The sequence below is a fragment of the Ovis canadensis genome, chromosome 1 (genome assembly GCF_042477335.2).
Source record: "Ovis canadensis isolate MfBH-ARS-UI-01 breed Bighorn chromosome 1, ARS-UI_OviCan_v2, whole genome shotgun sequence".
In the NCBI taxonomy this organism is placed as follows: Eukaryota; Metazoa; Chordata; class Mammalia; order Artiodactyla; family Bovidae; genus Ovis; species Ovis canadensis.
This window is the reverse complement of record NC_091245.1, coordinates 262,076,622-262,097,931: the sequence shown is the minus strand read 5'-3', so window position 1 is coordinate 262,097,931 and position 21,310 is coordinate 262,076,622. Positions and strand designations below refer to the sequence as shown.

Below are 21,310 nucleotides of genomic sequence, written 5' to 3'. Positions count from 1 at the left end.
AAAAAAGAGCAGTTTACAAACATATTAAGAGATTTTAAACTAGCTGTCAAAAGAAATTAAGTTAGAATGTTGGAAAAGGTATATGGTTTATTTGTGGAATGTGGAAACATGCATATTCACTAAAAGCTGTTTGATGGAATCATGTGTGTTTGAGTTTGGAAAAGGTGGACTTTTCTTTAATAGTATTATCATACAACTGAGAAATCCAGTCCATACGTAGAGCAATAAGAGTGTTGGTTCTCTAAGACTTATTATTTAAACTGAAGCTATGCTTAGTGTTTTGTTGTCTTCTTTTTATAGTTCAGTTGTTAAATAGCATAGTGAGCTGAAGAATGGTATTCGTTTTAAAATGCTGAAGAGAAAGATTTTCTTTTTTCCTCATTCAGTTCAGTTCAGTTGCTCAGTCATGTCTGACTCTTTGTGACCTCTCACTAAGTCACTAGAATTTAAAAAGATTATATAGGTAGGTTAGAAGTGAGACTTAGTGTCCTTGTTTGGGCTTCCCTTGTAGCTCAGTCAGTAAAGAATCTGCCTGCAGTGCAGGAGACCCGGTTTCGATCCCTGGGTTGGGAACATCCCCTGGAGAAGGAAATGGCAACCCACTCCAGTATCCTTGCTTGGAAAATCTTATGGACAGAGGAGCCTGGTGGACTGCAGTCCATGGGGTCACAAAGAGTTGGGCACGACTGAGTGACTAACACTAACTAACTTTAAGATTCTTATTTTACGTTGGTGGGAAAGGACTGTTGCAAAAATAGATTCCCTTTTAAAATTTTGTTCTTTTTAATAGTCTTAGTGAGATATCCTATAAATCATTGTTAACTGAATTTAAATTGTTGCCTTTAAATTATTAGCAACTTGATCAAGTTGAATCTGTACTCTTAAGTCAGAGTTTGCAAGCATTTACCATAGGATCAAATTCACTTCTTGTTAACACTTGGGTAGGTGGACTTTGATTAATAAGCTAGAGCTCATGAAGAACTTTTAATTATATTTCCTTCATTTGAATAAACAGTAAGAGGAATCTTAATTTTTGACAGCATAAGTAAGAAATTTTATCATGATCAGGCAGTTGCAGATGACTATTTTGAAAAATACATTTCTGAGGAAAGAAACCCATTTCCAGTTGCTTTTAATTCTGGACTCAAGGTGGTTAACCTAGGAGCATGCAGGACACCAAGATGTTCTTTAGTTTAAGAACTTATTTGTGGCTAGCAGTTGTACTGTATTAACGAATTTATTTTTTAAGCAGTCACTTTTTGCTTTCCAGGAAATCTTTGTTACTTTAGTTAGCATTTACCTTCTTTCTCCCTAATGTTTTATAGGAATAATCTTGATATTTTTATCAACCATTTTAATTCTGTAGATGTTAAATATTCAGATTGTGGATTATGTATGCACCTTGATTCTTTTTTACAGTCTGCCTTTTGAACTGTGTTGGATCTTATTTACATCTCCACCATAGTGCCTGAGGAAGCATAATCAGTTTCCCTTTTAACAACTCTTCTGAAGGTTTTATGTTTGGAGCTGGCTATTTCTTTGATTTCATTTTATCTTAACTTTCTCTCATGAATGCATTGGATAAATGACTCTGATATGTTTCTTTTCAGATGAATTAAATTGTGACTTTGTTAAACTGTGATAATTAGGCTTGCTTGCCTTATTAAGTACTATCCTTCTTAGAAATGATTGCCTTCCCCTCATTCTTTCAAAACTGTTTTCTGTGAAAAGCAGTTGAGAGACTTATTGGTGACTCACAGTCACTGTTAAGGAAAAGTACCTTGTCACTTAGAAAATATTCTTGTTCAGCAGACAGTTGAGAGTTATGCTATACTGTATGATTTAGACAAATTTCATTGATAATATATTGTTAATATTTTAAGTTTTACAAATTTATAATTATATAAGAAAAAAGATAAGGGCCCAAAGCTCCCTTCTCTTCCACATTAGTTTGTATACTAAGACAGGGCTGTTGTATAAAAAATTACATGGCCTCTTTTCTGTAGAAAAATCTGAATTAAAATTCTTACTCTCTTAAATGATTATTGCACTGCTAAGGCTGACACAGTGTCAGACTTTATTTTTCTGGGCTCCAAAATCACTGCAGATGGTGACTGTAGCCATGAAATTAAAAGATGCTTACTCCTTGGAAGAAAAGTTATGACCAAGCTAGACAGCATATTGAAAAGCAGAGACATTACTTTGCCAACAAAGGTCCACCTAGTCAAGCTATGGTTTTTCCTGTGGTCATGTATGGATGTGAGAGTTGGACTGTGAAGAAAGCTGAGCACCGAAGAATTGATGCTTTTGAAGTGTGGTGTTGGAGAAGACTCTTGAGAGTCCCTTGGACTGCAAGGAGATCCAACCTCCATTCTAAAGGAGATCAGCCCTGGGATTTCTTTGGAAGGAATGATGCTAAAGCTGAAACTCCAGTACTTTGGCCACCTCATGCGAAGAGTTGACTCATTCATTGGAAAAGACTCTGATGCTAGGAGGGATTGGGGGCAGGAGGAGAAGGGGACGACAGAGGATGAGATGGCTGGATGGCATCACGGACTTGATGGACATGAGTTTGAGTGAACTCTGGGAGTTGGTGACAGACAGGGAGGCCTGGCGTGCTGCAGTTCATGGGGTCGCAAAGAGTCGGACACGACTGAGCGACTGAACTGAACTGAACTGAACTGAAGGCTGACACAGAAGAGTTGGGTCCCTGACATAGTCAGTAAAGCCATGCTTCCTGCCTCTTTAAAAATAAATTTATTTTTATATTCCTTGTCCCTACAGACACCCAGCTAATGCTGGCATTTATTCTTGTTTAAGATTTACATTTAAAGTAAAAAGTCTTCAGTGGAAAAACATAAATTTCACTTTTCTCACAGAGAAAGGAGTTCTTTCTGTAACTTGTATACAAGTTTCTGTTTCTTATTAAGTTTTTCTAATTAGAAGCTCAGAAAATTATAAGCATTAATGATTTTAGTAACAAGCATTAATGAGGAACTTGCTAAACAAAACTTTTTGATTTGGGATTTAGAAAAATAGGAGTTAATCTGTCAATGTTTAGGTTTCATCTCCACAGCTTACTAGCTGTATGATGTTGGAGGAGGCCTTAATCCTTCAACAAGTCTGAAAAATACGGATACTACTACATTGGAAGGACTGATGCTGAAGCTGAAACTCCAATACTTTGGCCACCTGATGCAAAGAACTAGCCCGTTGGAAAAGACCCTGAAGGCGGGAGGAGAAGGGGACAACAGAGGATGAGATAGTTGGATGACATCACCGACATGATGGACATGAGTTTGAGTAGGCTCTGGGAGTTGGTGACGGACAGGGAAGCCTGGTGTGCTACATTCCATGGGGTTGCAAAGAGTTGGACACGACTGAGTGACTGAACTAAACTACTGGTGCTTGCCTTGTTGGAGTTGCTAGTAGCTAAGTAACTGTTTGTAGTTTATTTGGTATAAGTATGTTGCTTGGTGCCTACCAGAGAGTGAGCAGCAAAGTGTCAGCTGGCTATTTTTAGTGTTAGTATCATCTTTGAAGACAAAGACCTAACTTTTTTCTTAGTCTCTTAGTCACTCAGGTGTGTCTGACTCTGACACCATGGACCTTAACCTGCCAGGCTCCTTTGTCCATGGGATTCTTCAACCAAGAATGCTGGAGTGGGCTGCCATGCCCTCCTCCAGGAGATCTTCCCTACCCGGGGGTTGAACTCATGTCTCTTACTTCTCCTGCGTTGGCAGGCAGGTTCTTTACCATTAGTGCCACCTGGGCATCTGTACTTTTTTCTTACTTATTAATAAAGTATGAAAAATCAGACAGTCCTAAGATTAATTTGGAAAGAAAAGTCAAATAAATGTGTTCTTTTAATTTAAAAAATCGAAATAAAAAGTCCATTACCTTTTAGCATGGCAGGTGTTTTTTGTATTTGTAGTTGAGGTGAAGTAATGAACTCAAATTTGGGGCTTCCCTGGTGGCTCAGATGGAAAGAATACGCCTGCAATTCAGGAGACCTGAGTTTGATCCCTGGGTCAGGAAGATCCCCTGGAGAAGGAAATTAGGGCTCTGCAAAAGGCTCATCTGCCTTGAGAGCTTTTCTCTATCTAAGTGTCACTCTCCATTTTTACCATGTTATTTCCCCCCACTATCAGGCATTATATTATATATACACTTGTTTATTTTTTCAAATCATTTTCCCATTAGATTAAAAGCTGAGGACAGGACCTTTGTTTTGTTTACATGCTGATTCCCATTGGATGTGATATAGTATAGGGCCTGGGACATTATAAGCATTAGTAAATAACTTTTTAAATGAATAAGTCAAAGTTTTACTATGTAGGTGGGAGGAAATAATCCATGAACTCAATTTTTAATAATTATTTTCCATGAGATTTTTTTTAAGGTATTTGTGCTCATAACAGAATGACTCATTTAAAAAGATAAGATTTATTCCCCTTCCCCACCCTCTGAGAAAAGAAAAAACACAGGATTTAAATTTAGAATGGGCTTCCCACGGTACTCAGTGGTAAAGAATCTGTGTGCCAGTGCAGGAGTTGAAAGAGACATAGGTTTGATCCCTGGATTAGGAAGATCCCCTGGAGTAGGAAATAACAACTGGGAAAATTTCATGGACGAGGAGCCTGGCAGACTATAGTCCATAGGATCGCAGAGAGTCAGACATGATTGAGCACACAAATTTAGAGTACTTTGTACATAGTATGAATTGTCAATCAGGAGGCCTGATTCAGAACACCAGCTCAGTTGATAATAGCGGTGAGACTGCACAATCATCTAATTGCTCTGGATTCATTTTCTTATTTTCTTTCTTGGATCTAACTCAGTGTCTGGTACATAGTTAAGGTAGTCAGTAAATGTTGGTTGGGTGAATGAGTAAAGTCATGAACCAGGTTGTAGTTTTCTGGAGATTGTCCTACTGATCCTTGAACAAGAGCTTCTGGAAAATAGATCAGAGATGTTTGCTGCTACTGTTGCTGCTAAGTCGCTTCAGTCGTGTCTGACTCTGTGTGACCCCATAGGTGGCAGCCCACCAGGCTCCTCCGTCCCTGGGATTCTCTAGGCAAGAATACTGGAGTGGGTTGCCATTTCCTTCTCCATCAGAGATGTTTGGGAAACACTGTTCTATTGATTCTCATGCTTGAGCTTGCATCAGAATTATCTGGAGGGCTTGTAAAGGCAGACTGTTAGGTTCACTCTCCCAACTCTGCGGTAGGGCAGTAAATGTCTTAATAAGCTCTAAGGTGTTAGAGGTGTTGCTGGTTCTGCTAAGGTCACTCTTCCACAATTCCTGCTATATCTGTATTCCTTTTGAGGTGATTGACACTGATGCCTTGCAGGTTTTGAGAAACAGTACCATAGGGGAAGCTGTTTACCTCTTAATACAGTGTTTCTAAAACTTACTTAACCATAGTACTCCTCCCTTGTGTGTATGTGTAAATATGTGTGTGCTGGTTTAATCAGTGATCATCTGTCTATAACATACGCAATGCCTATTAATATCCTTGGAATTATTGTTCTGTGGGCCATACTCATAAACAGCCAGGTCACATCTGCAGTATTTTCCACATATAAAATGATGTTTGTATTTTTCATGCTTGGATAGGTGGATTCTTAATTGTGTTAGACGTGCAGCCCTCAGTATTGAACCCTATTGGATGATGATATGATATTCATGATCTATTTGGAAACATTTATGTGCATTTTTGATTCTTGCTGACATAAATTTAAAATAAATATTAGGGGTGTATAGCAAGAATTCATGAAAATTAAACCCAAATTATGAAAGTATTTATTTCTTTGTACCTTTTATACCTTTTTAGTTATATTTCTCTTCTTGTTACAGTTGGTTTAAACCTGCCAAATCCATTTTCAGGACTTTAGGATATGGCAAAATTAGGAAATAATTTTAGAAAACTCATGAGGGTTGAGTCTTCTCTAGATAGAGATTGTTTTAGCTAGTGTCTCCTTATCCCTACTTGTATTTTGAAGTTCAGGTTAATTTTGTCTCACGGGTCTGTCAACCTTGCAAATCAGATTTTTTTGACTTAGCTTCATTTTTAAATATGATTGTTGAATAATGTATATGGTAAAAGTTTTGTCTAATTTGTGATGGGGAGGATATTTGCAGAAGAAATGGTGATTACAGACTCCTTAGATTTTAATTTTAGCAGAAAGAGTTTTCAGACTTGAGCTGACTAGAGTGCTTTATGTTCCCCAAGGCTGTGGATCTTTCTGTTGATGAGTCCAGCTTGACAGGAGAGACGACACCTTGTTCTAAGGTGACAGCTCCTCAGCCTGCTGCTACTAATGGAGATCTTGCATCAAGAAGTAACATTGCCTTCATGGGAACACTGGTCAGATGTGGCAAAGCAAAGGTAAATTTCCGTTCTTGTTTTGAAGATAACAGTTCCATCATTTTCAACCATTTTCTCAGTTCTTTTTTTGGCTAATTTTATGTGGATCTTTAAAAAACATACGAGGAAGAAATAGCAGAATTGAACATAGTCCTTGGCAGCTCTTTGTGCAGCTAAGGGTAAGCTGTGTCCCTGAGATAAAATACAACCATAGTTCTTTTATTTACCAGGCAATTTTTTTTTTAAAGATAGAAACAGTGGCTTGTGGATATGTTCACCATTAGTTGAATAAAATTTCAATTTAGTTGGTATGGTACTAGCTATAATATTCTGACTGTATATCACTCAGCTACTAATTGATTTCAAATACTGTATTTACTGGATTCTGTGTTGTGCTGTGGTTAGTCACTCAGTTGTGTCTGACTCTTTGTGACTCCATGGACTATAGCCCGCCAGGCTTCTGTCAGTGGGGATTCTCCAGGCAGGAATGCTAGAGTTGGTTGCTATGCCCTCCTTCGGGGGATCTTCCCAACTCAGGGATTGAACCCAGGTCTGTTGCACTGCAGGCAGATCCTTTACCATCTGAGCCACCAGGGAAGCCCAGGAACACTAGAGTGGGTAGTCTGTCTCTCCTCCAGGGGATCTTCCCAACCCAGGACTCTAACTGGAGTCTCTTGTGTTAAAGGCAGATTTTTTTACCAGCTGAGCTACTAGAGAAGCCCTTACTGGATTCTAATGTTTCACAAATATAAAAGGCATTATTCAGTAGTATTTGGTGGGGAAACTACGTTAAATGTCTGAGTAATAAGAAAGGTTCAAATTTCAGAAATATTAATATAGACCAGAAAATGGGCTCAGAACTGAGTCATTGATAAGTTTAATGAGGGATTTGTTTTTAGGGATCTATAGTAACATCAGAAGTAAATTTCTGGAGGGAATCCTGGATATATTATGTCAGACATGTTGACTATGGGTAGCTTTGGAGAAAAGAAATGAAGGGGTTTTGTTTTCATTTGAGAAAGGTGATTCCATCTGAATGTAAATATGATTTCTTGTTTTTTCCTTTAGGGTATTGTCATTGGAACAGGAGAAAATTCTGAATTCGGAGAAGTTTTTAAAATGATGCAAGCAGAAGAAGTGAGTATTTCGTTTGTTGATGTTTTGGTTTCAAATCTGAAATATTCTCCATTTTAAGTAGGGGAAAAGAGAACATTGGAGGATTATTTTATTACTTTCAAAAGTAATATTTTATTCAGAATATCAATTGTCTGTGCTTAAAAGCATAATTGGAAAGCCTGTAATTGGAAGGGCTTGACTTAATATTGTTAATATTCTGAAACATTCTGATATTTATTCATTGTTTATAGGAGAAGAAGATTTATGGCCAGTTATTTATAAGGTTTATTATTTTTAGAAATTACTTTTATCATATTGATTTTAAAGATTACTAAATAGTATAGTTGTGCATTAGAATATATCTTCTACCAAAATTCCCATCTTGACATAATTCCAGGTATCTGGAGAAAAAAATGATTGCAAAGTGAAATAAATAACTTGTACGATATCCTTGTTTAACGTTATTGAAAATCAGTTTTCTCATTTAAAATACCTCCTTATATATAAAAAAGAAAGTGCATTCTACAATATCATTTTCTCAGGTAACCTGAGATTCCCGGATGTGATGTAGTGTGTAAAATCATCTCAACCTTGGCAATAGAGGGATTGCCAGAGACCAGGGAGCCAACAGGATAAAAAGATGGGTTACAAGCACGTTTGTGGATCTAGAAAGGAGAAAGAGTAGAAAAGTGAGGAGCAGCTGATGCTATTGAGATCCTGGGGAAGCTGCTAGGGAGAATAGATTTTTCTCCAAAGAGGCAATAGAGGGCACAGACCTTTTCAAATAAACAGGTTTTTAAAAGTCTAGGTCTCTAGGCCTCCCAGTTTCCTTGCTGAAGGAGTTGTGCATGTCATGAGTGTGTTAAGCACTTAGAGTCCCTGGCACGTGGGAAAGCTGACTAGATTTAGGTAATTGTGGTGACACTCTTCTCCAATTTGTCAAGGCACCGAAAACCCCTCTGCAGAAGAGCATGGACCTCTTAGGAAAACAACTTTCCTTTTACTCCTTTGGTATAATAGGTAAGAGAAGAGTGAGTATGTATATCTCATAATATTTACTTAGGTTTTCTTTTGAGTGGGAAGTGGGAGTTAGGTACATACTTAAAAAATCCATTAATTCATTCGTGTGTTAAGCTACTATTAGTTTTTTTAAACTATTAAACTAATCCCCAGCCATTGTCCCTTTCTGCAAAGATAGAAATCTGTAATTCCTGTAATCAAAGAACCTTTCCATAAACATTTTAGTATGTCTTTCTAGTCTTCAATAAAATATGATAGTATTGTGTTATGACTGCTTTTCTTTTTTGTTTCACGTATACCATCATGAACATCTTATCATTAAATAGATGCTCACCTTAAATAAATTTAAAGATTATGTAGTATTATGAGTGTATGTATACATGCGTAAAAAGTCAGCACTCTTTTTAGATGTTTGTGTAGGGCTTTAAAAATTTTTTCAATTGTATAAGTGATTCTTCATTGCAGCTATCTTGTTATAAACTACTCTTATTTCCTTAGGATACATTCCTGAAAGTGATATTATTGGGTCAAAGAGTGGTGGTTTTAAAATTTTTGGCATGTTTTTAAAGGCTTTTCTTTCCTGTTGCTAAATAATACCCTCCCTCAACAACAACAAAAAAGTGTCTCTCTTCCAGCACTGTTGCCAACTTTTTTGTTTATTTTAAAATTCATTATTTGAGAAACTGAACACTTTGTCATATATATCTTAGTACTTTTTTTATTTTATTCTATTTTATGAACTGCCAGTCTGTTTCTTTTGTGGCTTAAGCCTTAGATTGGTCACACCTCTTTGCATAATTAGGATATTAATCCTTTTGTTGTTTAAGTTAGAAATACATTTTTTTCTTGATTTTTAAGTTGCTTTTGAGGGCTGTATAATAAACTTGGTAGGGAGGGGAGAGAGGTGTGTAATGAAACGCTCTCTTGCCTGAGATTCTGATCGTACCCTCCTGTTGATAATCTCTGCAGTTAGGTTTCTGTGTACCATTCATAAAGGCTTTTCCAACTCCATGTGGGAAAATGTTTATGTTTATTTAAACCTCACTATTACTTTTTACTTTTGACACTTAATTTTACTATTTTATTTAGAATTTATTTTAGTATAAGATTTAAGGTAGAGTTGGTACTCCTCAAAAATTATTTATCCTGGTACCAGCAGTTTTATATTCCATTTTTTATTCATGGAGTTGAAATGACATCTTTATCATAGCATTAAACACATCAATTTTGGAGTCTTTTTCTTTAATTCTTCCACGATATTATTTTAATTTTTCTTGCTAACTTAAAAATAATGCAATTTTAAGACATTTCTGCTGTACAGGTGCAAGAAAATAATTCTTTAAGTATTAATTCTGTTGATTCATTTTTTATTACTGTAAGCAAAGTAAAAAGTGGGAAGGTTATTTTGTTCATTTGTTTAAATGGTATGTCTCATAGCTTCCTTCATTTGGTTACTGCTGTTAATTTTTTAGAATTTATAGTTTGATAAATTGAAAGGCAGTTTAGCCAATTAAACCTTCCCAGTTTATAGTAACACTTTACCATGAAACCACCTCAAATTTTTTGAAAAAAAATTTTCAGCTTTTTGATTCCATGGTTCTAATATAATGCATTGGACATATTTTTTCTTATTAGGATGGAATAGGAGAAGGGTCAAGATCAAAATCAAGGGTCAGCAGACTTTTTGGTAAAGGGACAGATTGTAAATATTTTAGCCTTTGGTTCATACTTTCAATGATGGAAATACTCAGCTCTTTTGTCAGCACAAAAGCAACCACAACACAAATGGATATGGCTGTGTTCCAAAAAACTATTTACAAAAACACATAGGAGGGGCACAGATTGTAGTTTGTTTGACCCTGGTATAATTCATCAGACACAATTCCTTTTATCAGGGTAGTATTTGGGATGGGATCTAAGAAGATCACAATCTGGATCATTATTTTTGTAATTGCAGAAAGATGAAGGAAATCTTGTTTTAAATGTACATGTTGATCTAGAATACAAAGTTACTTTGTTTTATTAAAACTCTGATGCTGTGTTTTTCCTCACAAAAACAGTGGTACATCCCTTCCCCTCACCTTCTTTTTCAAAGATAAAGATTAAAAAAGAGAGTAAAGAATCAGTTGTTTTGTTTATATTAATTGCTTCTTAACTTTCAAATGCTGCAAAGGTAGTAATTTTTAAATGTTAATTACTGTTTTAGCTGTCTTACATCATCTTTGGGCTAAGTCCTAAATACTTCTTGGTTTGCAGTCCAAATTTAATGTGTAGTATCTGGGTATTGAGTTATGAGAAGTAAAGTTCTAGGGTTTATCTTTGCAAACCTCACAGTTAGTAGAAAACCTACATTTATGTGCCGCCTTCTTTTTTCCCCCATTGTACAAAAATACTGGTAATGTTCTCTTATATTGGGAATTCTCAGATATTATTGCTTTAAAGGATGGGTGGCAGCAGTGGCAGCAAAAGGTAAACCTGTAGGTGTGTGCGTGCACACACAGCTTTAACCTTAATATTAATTTAATCTTCCCTCTTTAATGGAGTTTTGTAAAATCTTGGAAGTGTGATCTGATAAACTTTCCCTTTTATATCAAGGAACTTTTGCTGCCCTCAGCTTGTTGTTCTATCCCTTGTATGCTCAGGTGATTTTATATAAAAGGGGAAAATAGCTGTTTGATTCTGTTATAGGTATCATCATGTTGGTTGGCTGGTTACTAGGAAAAGACATACTGGAAATGTTTACTATTAGTGTAAGGTAAGTTCTAATGGTTTGTTTATAATTTGAAGTCTTTTGACTCATTTTTTTGTTTGGCATAGCTTATGTTTCATTATGGGTTTTATACGAGCACATAAGAGTATGTTAACTGTACTTAAATAGTTCAGAATTCATATATTGAAATGAGCTCTAGGAAAATGAAAACCTACATGTATGCAGTGGAGAAACTCCACACTACCTATCTGGTATTACCAACCAAATATGCATTTTTATACTTAGACAATTAAGGATCACCAAACTGAAAACTAGGAGCATGAGAAAGAAAGACCACAATATGGAAACTGAATAATCAACTCAGAGGAAAACCAAATATGTAGGAATAGAAGAAAAATTGAAAATGAACAGAAAAGTATTCATATTTTCAGAGATTTGCGAAGAAATTGCATTTGTGATAAATTGTTGTAGAAAAGGATCACAGGACCCACATTATTTTTCTTTTTTAGTTTTTTAAGAGGCATCCCTGGTGGTCCAGTCGTTAAGACTTTGCCTTCCAATCAGGAGGTATGAGTTCGATCCCTGGTTGGGTGGCTAAGATCCCACATGCCTTGTGGCCAAAAAACCAGAACAGAAACAATAGAAGCAATATAGAACAAATTCAATAAAGGCTTTAGAAATGGTCTAAATCAAACAAAATCTTAAAAAAACGATAATGATTACTGAAATTAAAAACTCAGCTTAAAAATTGTGAGTCAAAATGGTCTCCCCAAAATAGAATAAAATGTCCAAAACAGAGGAGATAAAAGTGTCAAAGAGAATAATTCAATAAATGCCATATCTCAGTAAAAGGAGTTTTAAAAAGAGATAAGAAATTATATAAGAAATGAAGCAAGACATGAATCTTTATAGATCGAAGGGATCCTCCAGATGCCAAGCAGGAGGGCCAAAACTCCAGCCTAGAAACATCATTGTGAAAGTCAGGAAAACAGGTCAGGTCATGTGTAAAGGGAAGGAAAATTTGACCGGTATCATACTTCTCATTAACAACTGCAGTTTCCATCACAGGGTGTTTCTAGTCTCCACTAAGATTTCAGCTCACCAGACTTCCCTAGGTCATACCTGGTACCTGTGTCCTGAACACCACAGGGCAGCTTCCTCTCCTGAGAGTGTCCCTGCAGCAGTTCAGACAAGCAGGTGAGGACCATGTGAGGGCAGGAGCTGTCCTGGGTTAAAATGCCTCACATTCTGTAGGAGCCAACATCTCTGGAAACATACACTTTCCAGGATGCCTGATAGGACCATGTCCAGTTATGAGAGTCACCACAATCAGGAAACCCAAAGCTATGGCTTCCTATAAGATAATTATAATTCTTCCAGTCCGTAGATAATTTATTGGTCAGGAGATCCTTTTATCATAATCAGTGTTCCCTAGCAACATAGTTGCTGTACTGTTACCACTAAGGGAACAAAGCTAGAGATTTAACCAAATAGAGAAGGGAAAAAGGATTTTTTAAAAACCTTCATCCGCAACCACTTTGAATTAAATTAGAAGACAGTGGGGCAGTACAATTAAAACATGGGGGGAAGTGATTTTAAATCTGTAAATCTAGGACTAGCCAAAGTATCAATTCAGGGTAAGCAAGTAGTCAGAAAATATATTCCTTACCTACTCTTGTATGAATTCTAGCAAATCAAGAGTGAAAAAAAGGAAAAGAGTGTTGTATAGGGTATAAGAAAAAGTGGGACTCACTCAGTCCTCTATGGAGAAATTCTGGATGACAGCTCTGTGATAGGTCTAGCAAGTAGTAGTTCAACTTTTAGAACAAAAACCAGTGGATTAAAAAAAAAATCAAATGGAGTACAAGGAATAACTAGGATGAATAAGAAGTTAAAAGATATTTGTGATAGAGTGAAGGAGTATAGTTTTTCCTTGGAGCAAAAATGCAACTTGAAATTCTTGGCTTCAATATATATAAAAAAGTATTGGGTTAAATATGAAATGAATTTAAAATTGGGCATGAATTTTATTAATCATTGGCATATCATCTATTGGACTCATGTTTTTTAGAGTATTTTTTAAAGAGTACTTCATGAAGATTAACACATCATGACTTTTATTCCTACCTCAGGGTCATCCAAGAGATCAAACATTTAAACAGTTTTTTAATAGAAAACTCGTTCTATTTCACAATGACCATATGGGTCTATTGCATTTTTATAAATTTTAAAATACACATAGGATCTTTAGTGACTTTATTTTTCCTATGTCTTGAAATATCTTGCTTTCTTATTACCCTAACAGTAATTTTAACAGGTATTTCCAACTGTGCTAGAAATGAGTAAAACAATGAGAAAGCAGAAATCAGTCAGTTCAGTTCAGTCGCTCAGTCATGTCCGGCTCTTTGCTACCTCATGAATCGCAGCACGCCAGGCCTCCCTGTCCATCACCAACTCCTGGAGTTCGCTCAGACTCACGTCCATCGAGTCCGTGATGCCATCCAGTCATCTCATCCTCTGTTGTCCCCTTCTCCTCCTGCCCCCAATCCCTCCCAGCATCACAGTCTTTTCCAGTGAGTCAACTCTTCGCATGAGGTGGCCAAAGTACTGGAGTTTCAGCTTCAGTATCATTCCCTCCAAAGAAATCCCAGGGTTGATCTCCTTCAGAATGGACTGGTTGGATCTCCTTGCAGTCCAAGGGACTCTCAAGAGTCTTCTCCAACACCTCAGGTCAAAAGCATCAATTCTTCGGTGCTCAGCTTTCTTCACAGTCCAACTCTCACGTCCATACATGACCACAGGAAAAAACATAGCCTTGACTAGATGGACCTTTGTTGGCAAAGTAACGTCCCTGTTTTTGAATATGCTATCTAGGTTGGTCATAACTTTTCTTCCAAGGAGTAAGCGTCTTTTAATTTCATGGCTGCAGTCACCATCTGCAGTGATTTGGGAGCCCAGAAAAATAAAGTCTGACACTGTTTCCACTGTTTCCCCATCTATTTCCCATGAAGTGATGAGACCAGATGCCATGATCTTTGTTTTCTGAATGTTGAGCTTTAAGCCAACTTTTTCACTCTCCTCTTTCACTTTCATCAAGAGGCTTTTTAGTTCCTCTTCACTTTCTGCTATAAGGGTGGTGTCATCTGCATATCTGAGGTTATTGAAATTTCTCCCGGAAATCTCCATTCCAGCTTGTGCTTCTTCCAGCCCAGCGTTTCTCATGATGTACTCTGCCTAGAAGTTAATTAAGCAGGGTGACAGTATACAGCCTTGACGTACTCCTTTTCCTATTTGGAACCAGTCTGTTGTTCCATGTTCAGTTCTAACTGTTGTTTCCTGACCTGCATATAGGTTTCTCAAGAGGCAGGTCAGGTGGTCTGGTATTCCCATCTCTCTCAGAATTTTCCACAGTTTATTGTGATCCACACAGTCAAAGACTGTGCAGAAATAGATGTTTTTCTGGAACTCTCTTGCTTTTTCCATGATCCAGCGGATGTTGGCAATTTGATCTCTGGTTCCTCTGCCTTTTCTAAAACCAGCTTGAACATCTGGAAGTTCACGGTTCACATATTGCTGAAGCCTGACTTGGAGAATTTTGAGCATTACTTAACTGGCGTGTGAGATGAGTGCAATTGTGCGGTAGTTTGAGCATTCTTTGGCATTGTCTTTCTTTGGGAAGAGAAGAAAGAAGAGAAGCAGAAGAATAAATAGCTTTTAAAGCTACTGTCCAACTCTTTGTGACCCCATGGACTGTTAATCCAAGCCAGAATATTGGAATGGCCTTTTGCTTCTTCAGGGGATCTTCCCAACCCAGGGATCTAACCTAGGTCTCCCACATTACAGGTGGATTCTTTACCAGCTGAACCACAAGGGGAGCCGTAACTGGAGTGGGTAGCCTATCCCTTCTGTAATAATAAATAAATCATTATTATTCTTTTATCCTTTAATTTTCTTGTTATTTTGCCCAAAGTATCATTTAAAAAGGTATAAAAGGAGTCTGGGAAAAAATTTTGGGTTTTTTTTTTTTGCATTCATTAAACAAAATTGAGAAATTGAGGGTTTGTTTTTTTTTTTTTTTACCATAATGACAAATAAGAATTGACAGAAGAGTTTTCATAATTATTACACAAACCAGAAGATGAATGCAAAGCAGCAACCACTCTAAGTGATAACAATGAAGGTGAAATTGAATCATTATATAAGTGAAATCTCAGTACCAAACCCTTGGATGATGAAACTGTAGGTTTTCTCAAACTCCTGAATTACTGACTAAACTTTTTTTTTTTTTTTTTTACCTGCACTGTGTGGCTTGTGGGATCTTAGTTCCCTGACCAGAGATTAAACCTGGGCCATGGCAGTGAAAGCGCTGTGTCCTAACCACTGGACCACCAGGGAATTCACTGAACTGCTTTATTTTTAAGGATAAAAGGAGAGGGATAGGCATTCTCTTATAGGTAATCATTCTATAGCAAGGAATTTGTTGTGTAGTATTGTGTTACAAAGAAGATGACTATCCTAAAAGTTATGAGTCATCAGCATTTTCAGAAGTGTTACATTTTAGATGCAAACAGAGGAACCAGAATTGGTAAACTACAACCTGTTAAAAATGGTTTTTAAATTTGAAATCACTATTTTGTAAGGTAAATATGTTCTAGGTTTATTCATGACAGTTCATGAGCAGTTGCATTCAGAGGACATTATCCAGTTCAGATATATATACTTTCAAATCCAAGAGTATAGTTTGGGGTGAAAATTCAAATAAAAATTTATGAAGTTTTTCATAATCCATTCTGTTTCTTTGTAAGTTATTTATAAAATGATTTAAATACAAAAGAATGAGAAGGTCCATTGGATCTAAGTTATAAATGATGATAGCTGTCTTTGCTGATACAGTGAGAGTTAATGGAAGCATAAGTAAAGAAGTTTCTATTTGTACTTAGAGGTTCAAAAGAGAAAATGAAGTATTAATGATAACACATCTTTCTTGGTTATACAGTGTGTGTACTATTCAGCCAGTAATTATAAATATTATTTATTGGATTTTAGCTTTTAGAATCAACCTATAAAAAATTGATGATGGTTGTAGAACACGATGTAATGATAGGCAGGTTAAAAGTGTGAAAGTGAAGTTGCTCAGTTGTGTCCAACTCTTTGCGACCCCGTGGACTATAGCCTACCAGGTTCCTCTGTCCATGGGATTTTTCAGGCAAGAATACTGGAGTGGGTTGCCATTTCCTTCTCCAGGAGATCTTCCTGACCAGGGATAGAACCAGGGTCTCCCGCATTGTAGGCAGACATTTTACTGTCTAAGCCACCAGGGAAGTCCATTGGCAGGTCGGTATAAACCCCCGACAGGGTTTCTGCTATAAGCCAAATGAGGTCACCGCGGAACCGCTGAGCAGGGCTCCTCATTTGCTTCGGGCAGAGTCTGTCATTCATTCACACAAGCACACTGTAGAGTTAGTAAAGTACGCCAGAAAACATGTTTGTTAGGAGAATAAAGAACTAGAGCTCCAAGCCTCCTTTTCTTTTCCTGAAGAATCTCAGATGAGCCCTCAAGATGAAAGGTTGCTGCTGAACCACAAATGACGCCAGGATTCTTGGCCTCCGGAGGAGAAGAATTCAATCTGGGGCCAGTGATGAGGCTTGATTGCTCAGAGCTTTTGTGTAATAAAGTTTTATTAGAGTATAAAAGAGATAGAGAAAACTTCTGACACAGACATCAGAAGGGGGCAGAAACAAGTTAGATCATGCTAAAGAAAAAGTTGGTAATAGAAATTGAGCAGTAGAGGGGAGTGCAGGGAATAGTGTTAGAACGAAGGATGGATGTGTACCTGTCTTCATCTGTACCAGAGTCGGGATATTACCTGGAATGGGACAAGTAGAGTTTTAATTTGAAGATTTTTAAAAAATATTATGAAGGGAATTAATTAATTTTTTTGTGATAAAATGCACATACCAGTAAAATATTTCTTTTTAAAGTATGCAGTTCAGTGGTGTTAAGTACATTCGTATTGTTAGCACCATCACCAACATCTAGTGTTGGAACTTTTAAATCACCCCTGAAAGAAAACCCTGTGCCTGTTCATTCCCCATTCTGCCTTCTCCTTGCCCGCTGGTAGCCACTAAACAGTGGCTGTCTTTTTGGATTTGCTTATTCCTGACATCTCATATAAGTGAAATCTTGCAACATGTGTCCTGCTGCTTTCCTTAGCATGATGTTTTCAAGGTTTTTCCATTTGTAGCATGAATCAGTACTCTATTCTTTTTTATATGCTCCTTTGTACGGGCACACATCACAGTTTAACATTCATCAATTGATGAACATTTTGGGCTCTTTCCATCTTTAGAGTGTGAATAATGCTGCTCTGGACATTCATGTACAAGTTTTTGTGTGAACACCTGTTACTATATTTATGGATGAGGAAACTAAACTACAGGGGTGGTAGAATAATAGCTTAAGGTCACACAGGTAAAAATTGAAGCTTGGAGTAGAAATCTAGGCAGTGTGATGTAAGAATGTATATTTTTTGTAATCACTGTGCTTAATCTGGTAGCTTGTAGGTGGTCAATAAATGTTAATCAATTTTTCCTCACACTAAGGCCTTTTATGGGTTTGATAGCATTGATTTTACATTATTTAGTCTCTAAGTAACAGCTAATTGAAATTGTTGTTGTGGGTACAACTGAATTTATACTTAAATGCTGTGTCTTTATTGGCTACAGTTTGGCTGTAGCAGCAATTCCTGAAGGTCTTCCCATTGTGGTCACAGTGACTCTAGCCCTTGGTGTTATGAGAATGGTGAAGAAGAGGGCGATTGTGAAAAAACTACCTATTGTTGAAACTCTGGGTAAGTCTCTGGTTAGAGCATACTTGTCCATTGACATGTTAGTTTACATTAGCAGAGATCTTGGGGTTTTATAGCTTTTGTCTTAGAGGTTTACATGGTAGTGGTGGACATACAGCAGTGTTGAGGATGGTTTTACTAACCAAAAAAGGTCATTAAAAATTCATATCACTCAAGTAAGGGAACTTTAAATCTTTCTGCATCATGGAGTGTTCTAATGCTCAAATCATGTTTAAAAAAATAAAGTGACTTTCAGTTCAAGATGGCAGAGTAGAAGAAAATGCACATGCTCATCTCCTGTGTGAGCACCAAAATTGCAACTGGCTGTTGAAGGAGAACACTGGAACCCACCAAAAAATGATATCCCACGTTCAAAGGCAAACAAGAAGCCACAATGAGATGGTAGGATGGCACAATCAAGATAAAAACCAGAGTCCATACCTGCTGGGTGAGTGATGCACAGTCTGGAGAACAATAATACCAAAGAAGTCCTTGCACTGTTGTGAAGGTTCTGAACCCCACATCAGGCTTCTGACCCTGGGGATCCAACAAAGGGATGGGAATTGATAGCTTATGGTGAACAGTTCAGATTCGTGATCTCTGAAGGAGACAGTTTTGCTTCGGGACCAGAGACTTGGCTTCAGTCACTCAAAACTTGGTGTGGCAAAAGATTTATTACAGTAAAAAAGCGATAGAGAAAGCTTCTGACACAGACATCAGAAGGGGGCAGAGAGTGCCTCTCAGGCTAGTCTTGTCAGGGTCTTACATACTTTCTGGTTACTTTTAAACCAGAGGTCAAATTGCCAACATCTGCTGGATCATCGAAAAAGCAAGAGAGTTCCAGAAAAACATCTATTTCTGCTTTATTGACTATGCCATAGCCTTTGACTGTGTGGATCACAATAAACTGTGGACAATTCTAATAGATGGGAATACCAGACCACCTGACCTGCCTCTTGAGAAATCTGTATGCAGGTCAGGAAGCAACAGTTAGAACTGGACATGGAACAACAGACTGGTTGCAAATAGGAAAAGGAGTACGTCAAGGCTGTATATTGTCACCCTGCTTATTTAACTTCTATGCAGAGTACATAATGAGAAATGCTGGACTGGAAGAAACACAAGCTGGAATCAAGATTGCCGGGAGAAATATCAGTAACCTCAGATATGCAGATGACACTACTCTTATGGCAGAAAGTGAAGAGGAACTAAAAAGTCTCTTGATGAAAGAGGAGAGTGAAAAAGTTGGCTTAAAGCTCAACATTCAGAAAATGAAGATCATGGCATCTGGTCCCATCACTTCATGGGAAATAGATGGGGAAACAGTGGAAACAGTGTCAGACTTTATTTTTGGGGCTCCAAAATCACTGCAGATGGTGACTGCAGCCATGAAATTAAAAGACGCTTACTCCTTGGAAGAAAAGTTATGACCAACCTAGATAGTGTATTGAAAAGCAGAGACATTACTTTGCGGACTGAGGTCCGTCTAGTCAAGGCTATGGTTTTTCCTGTGGTCATGTATGGATGTGAGAGTTGGACTGTGAAGAAGGCTGAGCGCCGAAGAATTGATGCTTTTGAACTGTGGCGTTGGAGAAGACTCTTGAGTGTCCCTTGGACTGCAGGGAGATCCAACCAGTCCATTCTGAAGGAGATCAACCCTGGGATTTCTTTGGAAGGAATGATGCTAAAGCTGAAGCTCTAGTACTTTGGCCACCTCATGCAAAGAGTTGACTCATTGGAAAAGACTCTGAGCAACTGAACTGAACGGAACTGAACTAACAACCAACAATAGAAAGGTCTTACCAGACCCACTCCCACAACATATATCTTAAGATAATAGGATTAGTCAGAAGGTTCTTAAGAAGAAACATGTTCTGGAGCAACATGCATTGTTATTATATAATCATTTGTACAGAGTTTAAGGAAAAACATACCCTTGAGTAAGATGAGTTGTTTTCTTGTGTAATCATTAGCTCTGGGGTTAAAGTTAGTCTTAGAAGAAATAGATTGTTGCCATAAAAACTCAAAGCTTAAGAAAAAAACATGTGACTTTGATGAAGGAATGTAGAAGGAAAAAAAGTTTGTCCCTTTTTCCTCTTTGAGGGCCCTGGACTCCTTATCAACTTACCTAGGAATTAACCCTTTCAGAATCCCCAGGTAATCTGACCTTGAAGGCCAGAATAATTTGATTGTAGTACTTCCACAATACTGAGGGAAAGAGAGTCTCCAGTTTTGGAGGGCACACAGAAAATCTTGCCTGCACCAAGACCCAGAGGAAAGGAACAGTGACCCCACAGGAGACAACCAAAAATACCCACTAGTGTTGGAGGGTCTCCTGTGGAGGTGTGGGTCGGGGCTCATCACAGGGATGGGGCCCCTGGTAGTAGCTGTCCGGGAATGTCCCCCCTTGGGTTAATTCCTCTTGGAGGTCTCTATTAACCCTACCATAGAGTCCTTAGATCCTAGGGCTGGGTCACCTCAGGCCAGATAACTACCAGGAAGGGAGACAACCCCAACTGTCAGCAGATAATTGGATTAATGCTTTCCTCAACAAGGTCCTGCCCACCAGAGTAAGACCCAGTTTTTCCCGCTGCCAGTCCCTCCCATCAGGAAGCTTACACAAGCTTCTTAGCCTCTTCTATCAGTAGGTAGACAGAAGAAGCAAGAACAGCCACAGTCCCACAGCAGCTAAAACAAAAACCACTTTAGAGAAAGTTAGGATGAGAAAGTAGAAAGTTGTGTCCCAGATGAAGGGACAAGGTAAAATCCCAGAAAAACAACTAAATGAAGTGGAGATAGGCAGTCTTCCAGAAAAAGATTTCAAAATAATGGTAGTGAAGATACTCCAGGATCTCGGGAAAACAATGGAGGAGATGCAAGAAATGTTTACCAAAGACCTGGAAGAACTAGAGAACAAGCAAACCAAGATGAATAATACACTAGAAGGAATCAACAGCAGAGTGACTGAGGCAGAAGAATGGATAAATGACCTGGAGGACAGAATGGTGGAAATCACTGCCACAGAACAGAATACAGAAAAAAGAATGAAAAGAAATAAGTACAGCCTAAGAGACTTCTGGGACAACTTAAATGCACCAACATTCTCACTACAGGGGTCCTAGAGGGAGAAGGAAGAAAGGACCTGAGAAAATATTTGAAGAGATAATAGCTGAAAACTTCCCTAATATGGGAAAGGAGATATTCAACCAAGTCCAGGAAGCACAGACAGGATAAAGCCAAGGAGG

General features: G+C 37.8%; 1 protein-coding gene across 7 annotated transcripts in view; it reads left to right on the top strand.

Annotated features, from left to right (window-relative positions):
- Positions 1 to 21,310, top strand: part of ATP2C1 (ATPase secretory pathway Ca2+ transporting 1) — a 160,470-nt gene that overhangs the window by 106,906 nt on the left and 32,254 nt on the right. For all 7 annotated transcript variants that reach the window (XM_069565559.1, XM_069565589.1, XM_069565608.1 and 4 more), the window contains 5 exons: positions 6,237 to 6,392; positions 7,440 to 7,508; positions 8,432 to 8,507; positions 11,196 to 11,262; positions 17,944 to 18,068. In XM_069565559.1, the coding sequence (XP_069421660.1) occupies positions 6,237 to 6,392; positions 7,440 to 7,508; positions 8,432 to 8,507; positions 11,196 to 11,262; positions 17,944 to 18,068 (493 nt within the window). The remainder of the gene's footprint in view (positions 1 to 6,236; positions 6,393 to 7,439; positions 7,509 to 8,431; positions 8,508 to 11,195; positions 11,263 to 17,943; positions 18,069 to 21,310) is intronic.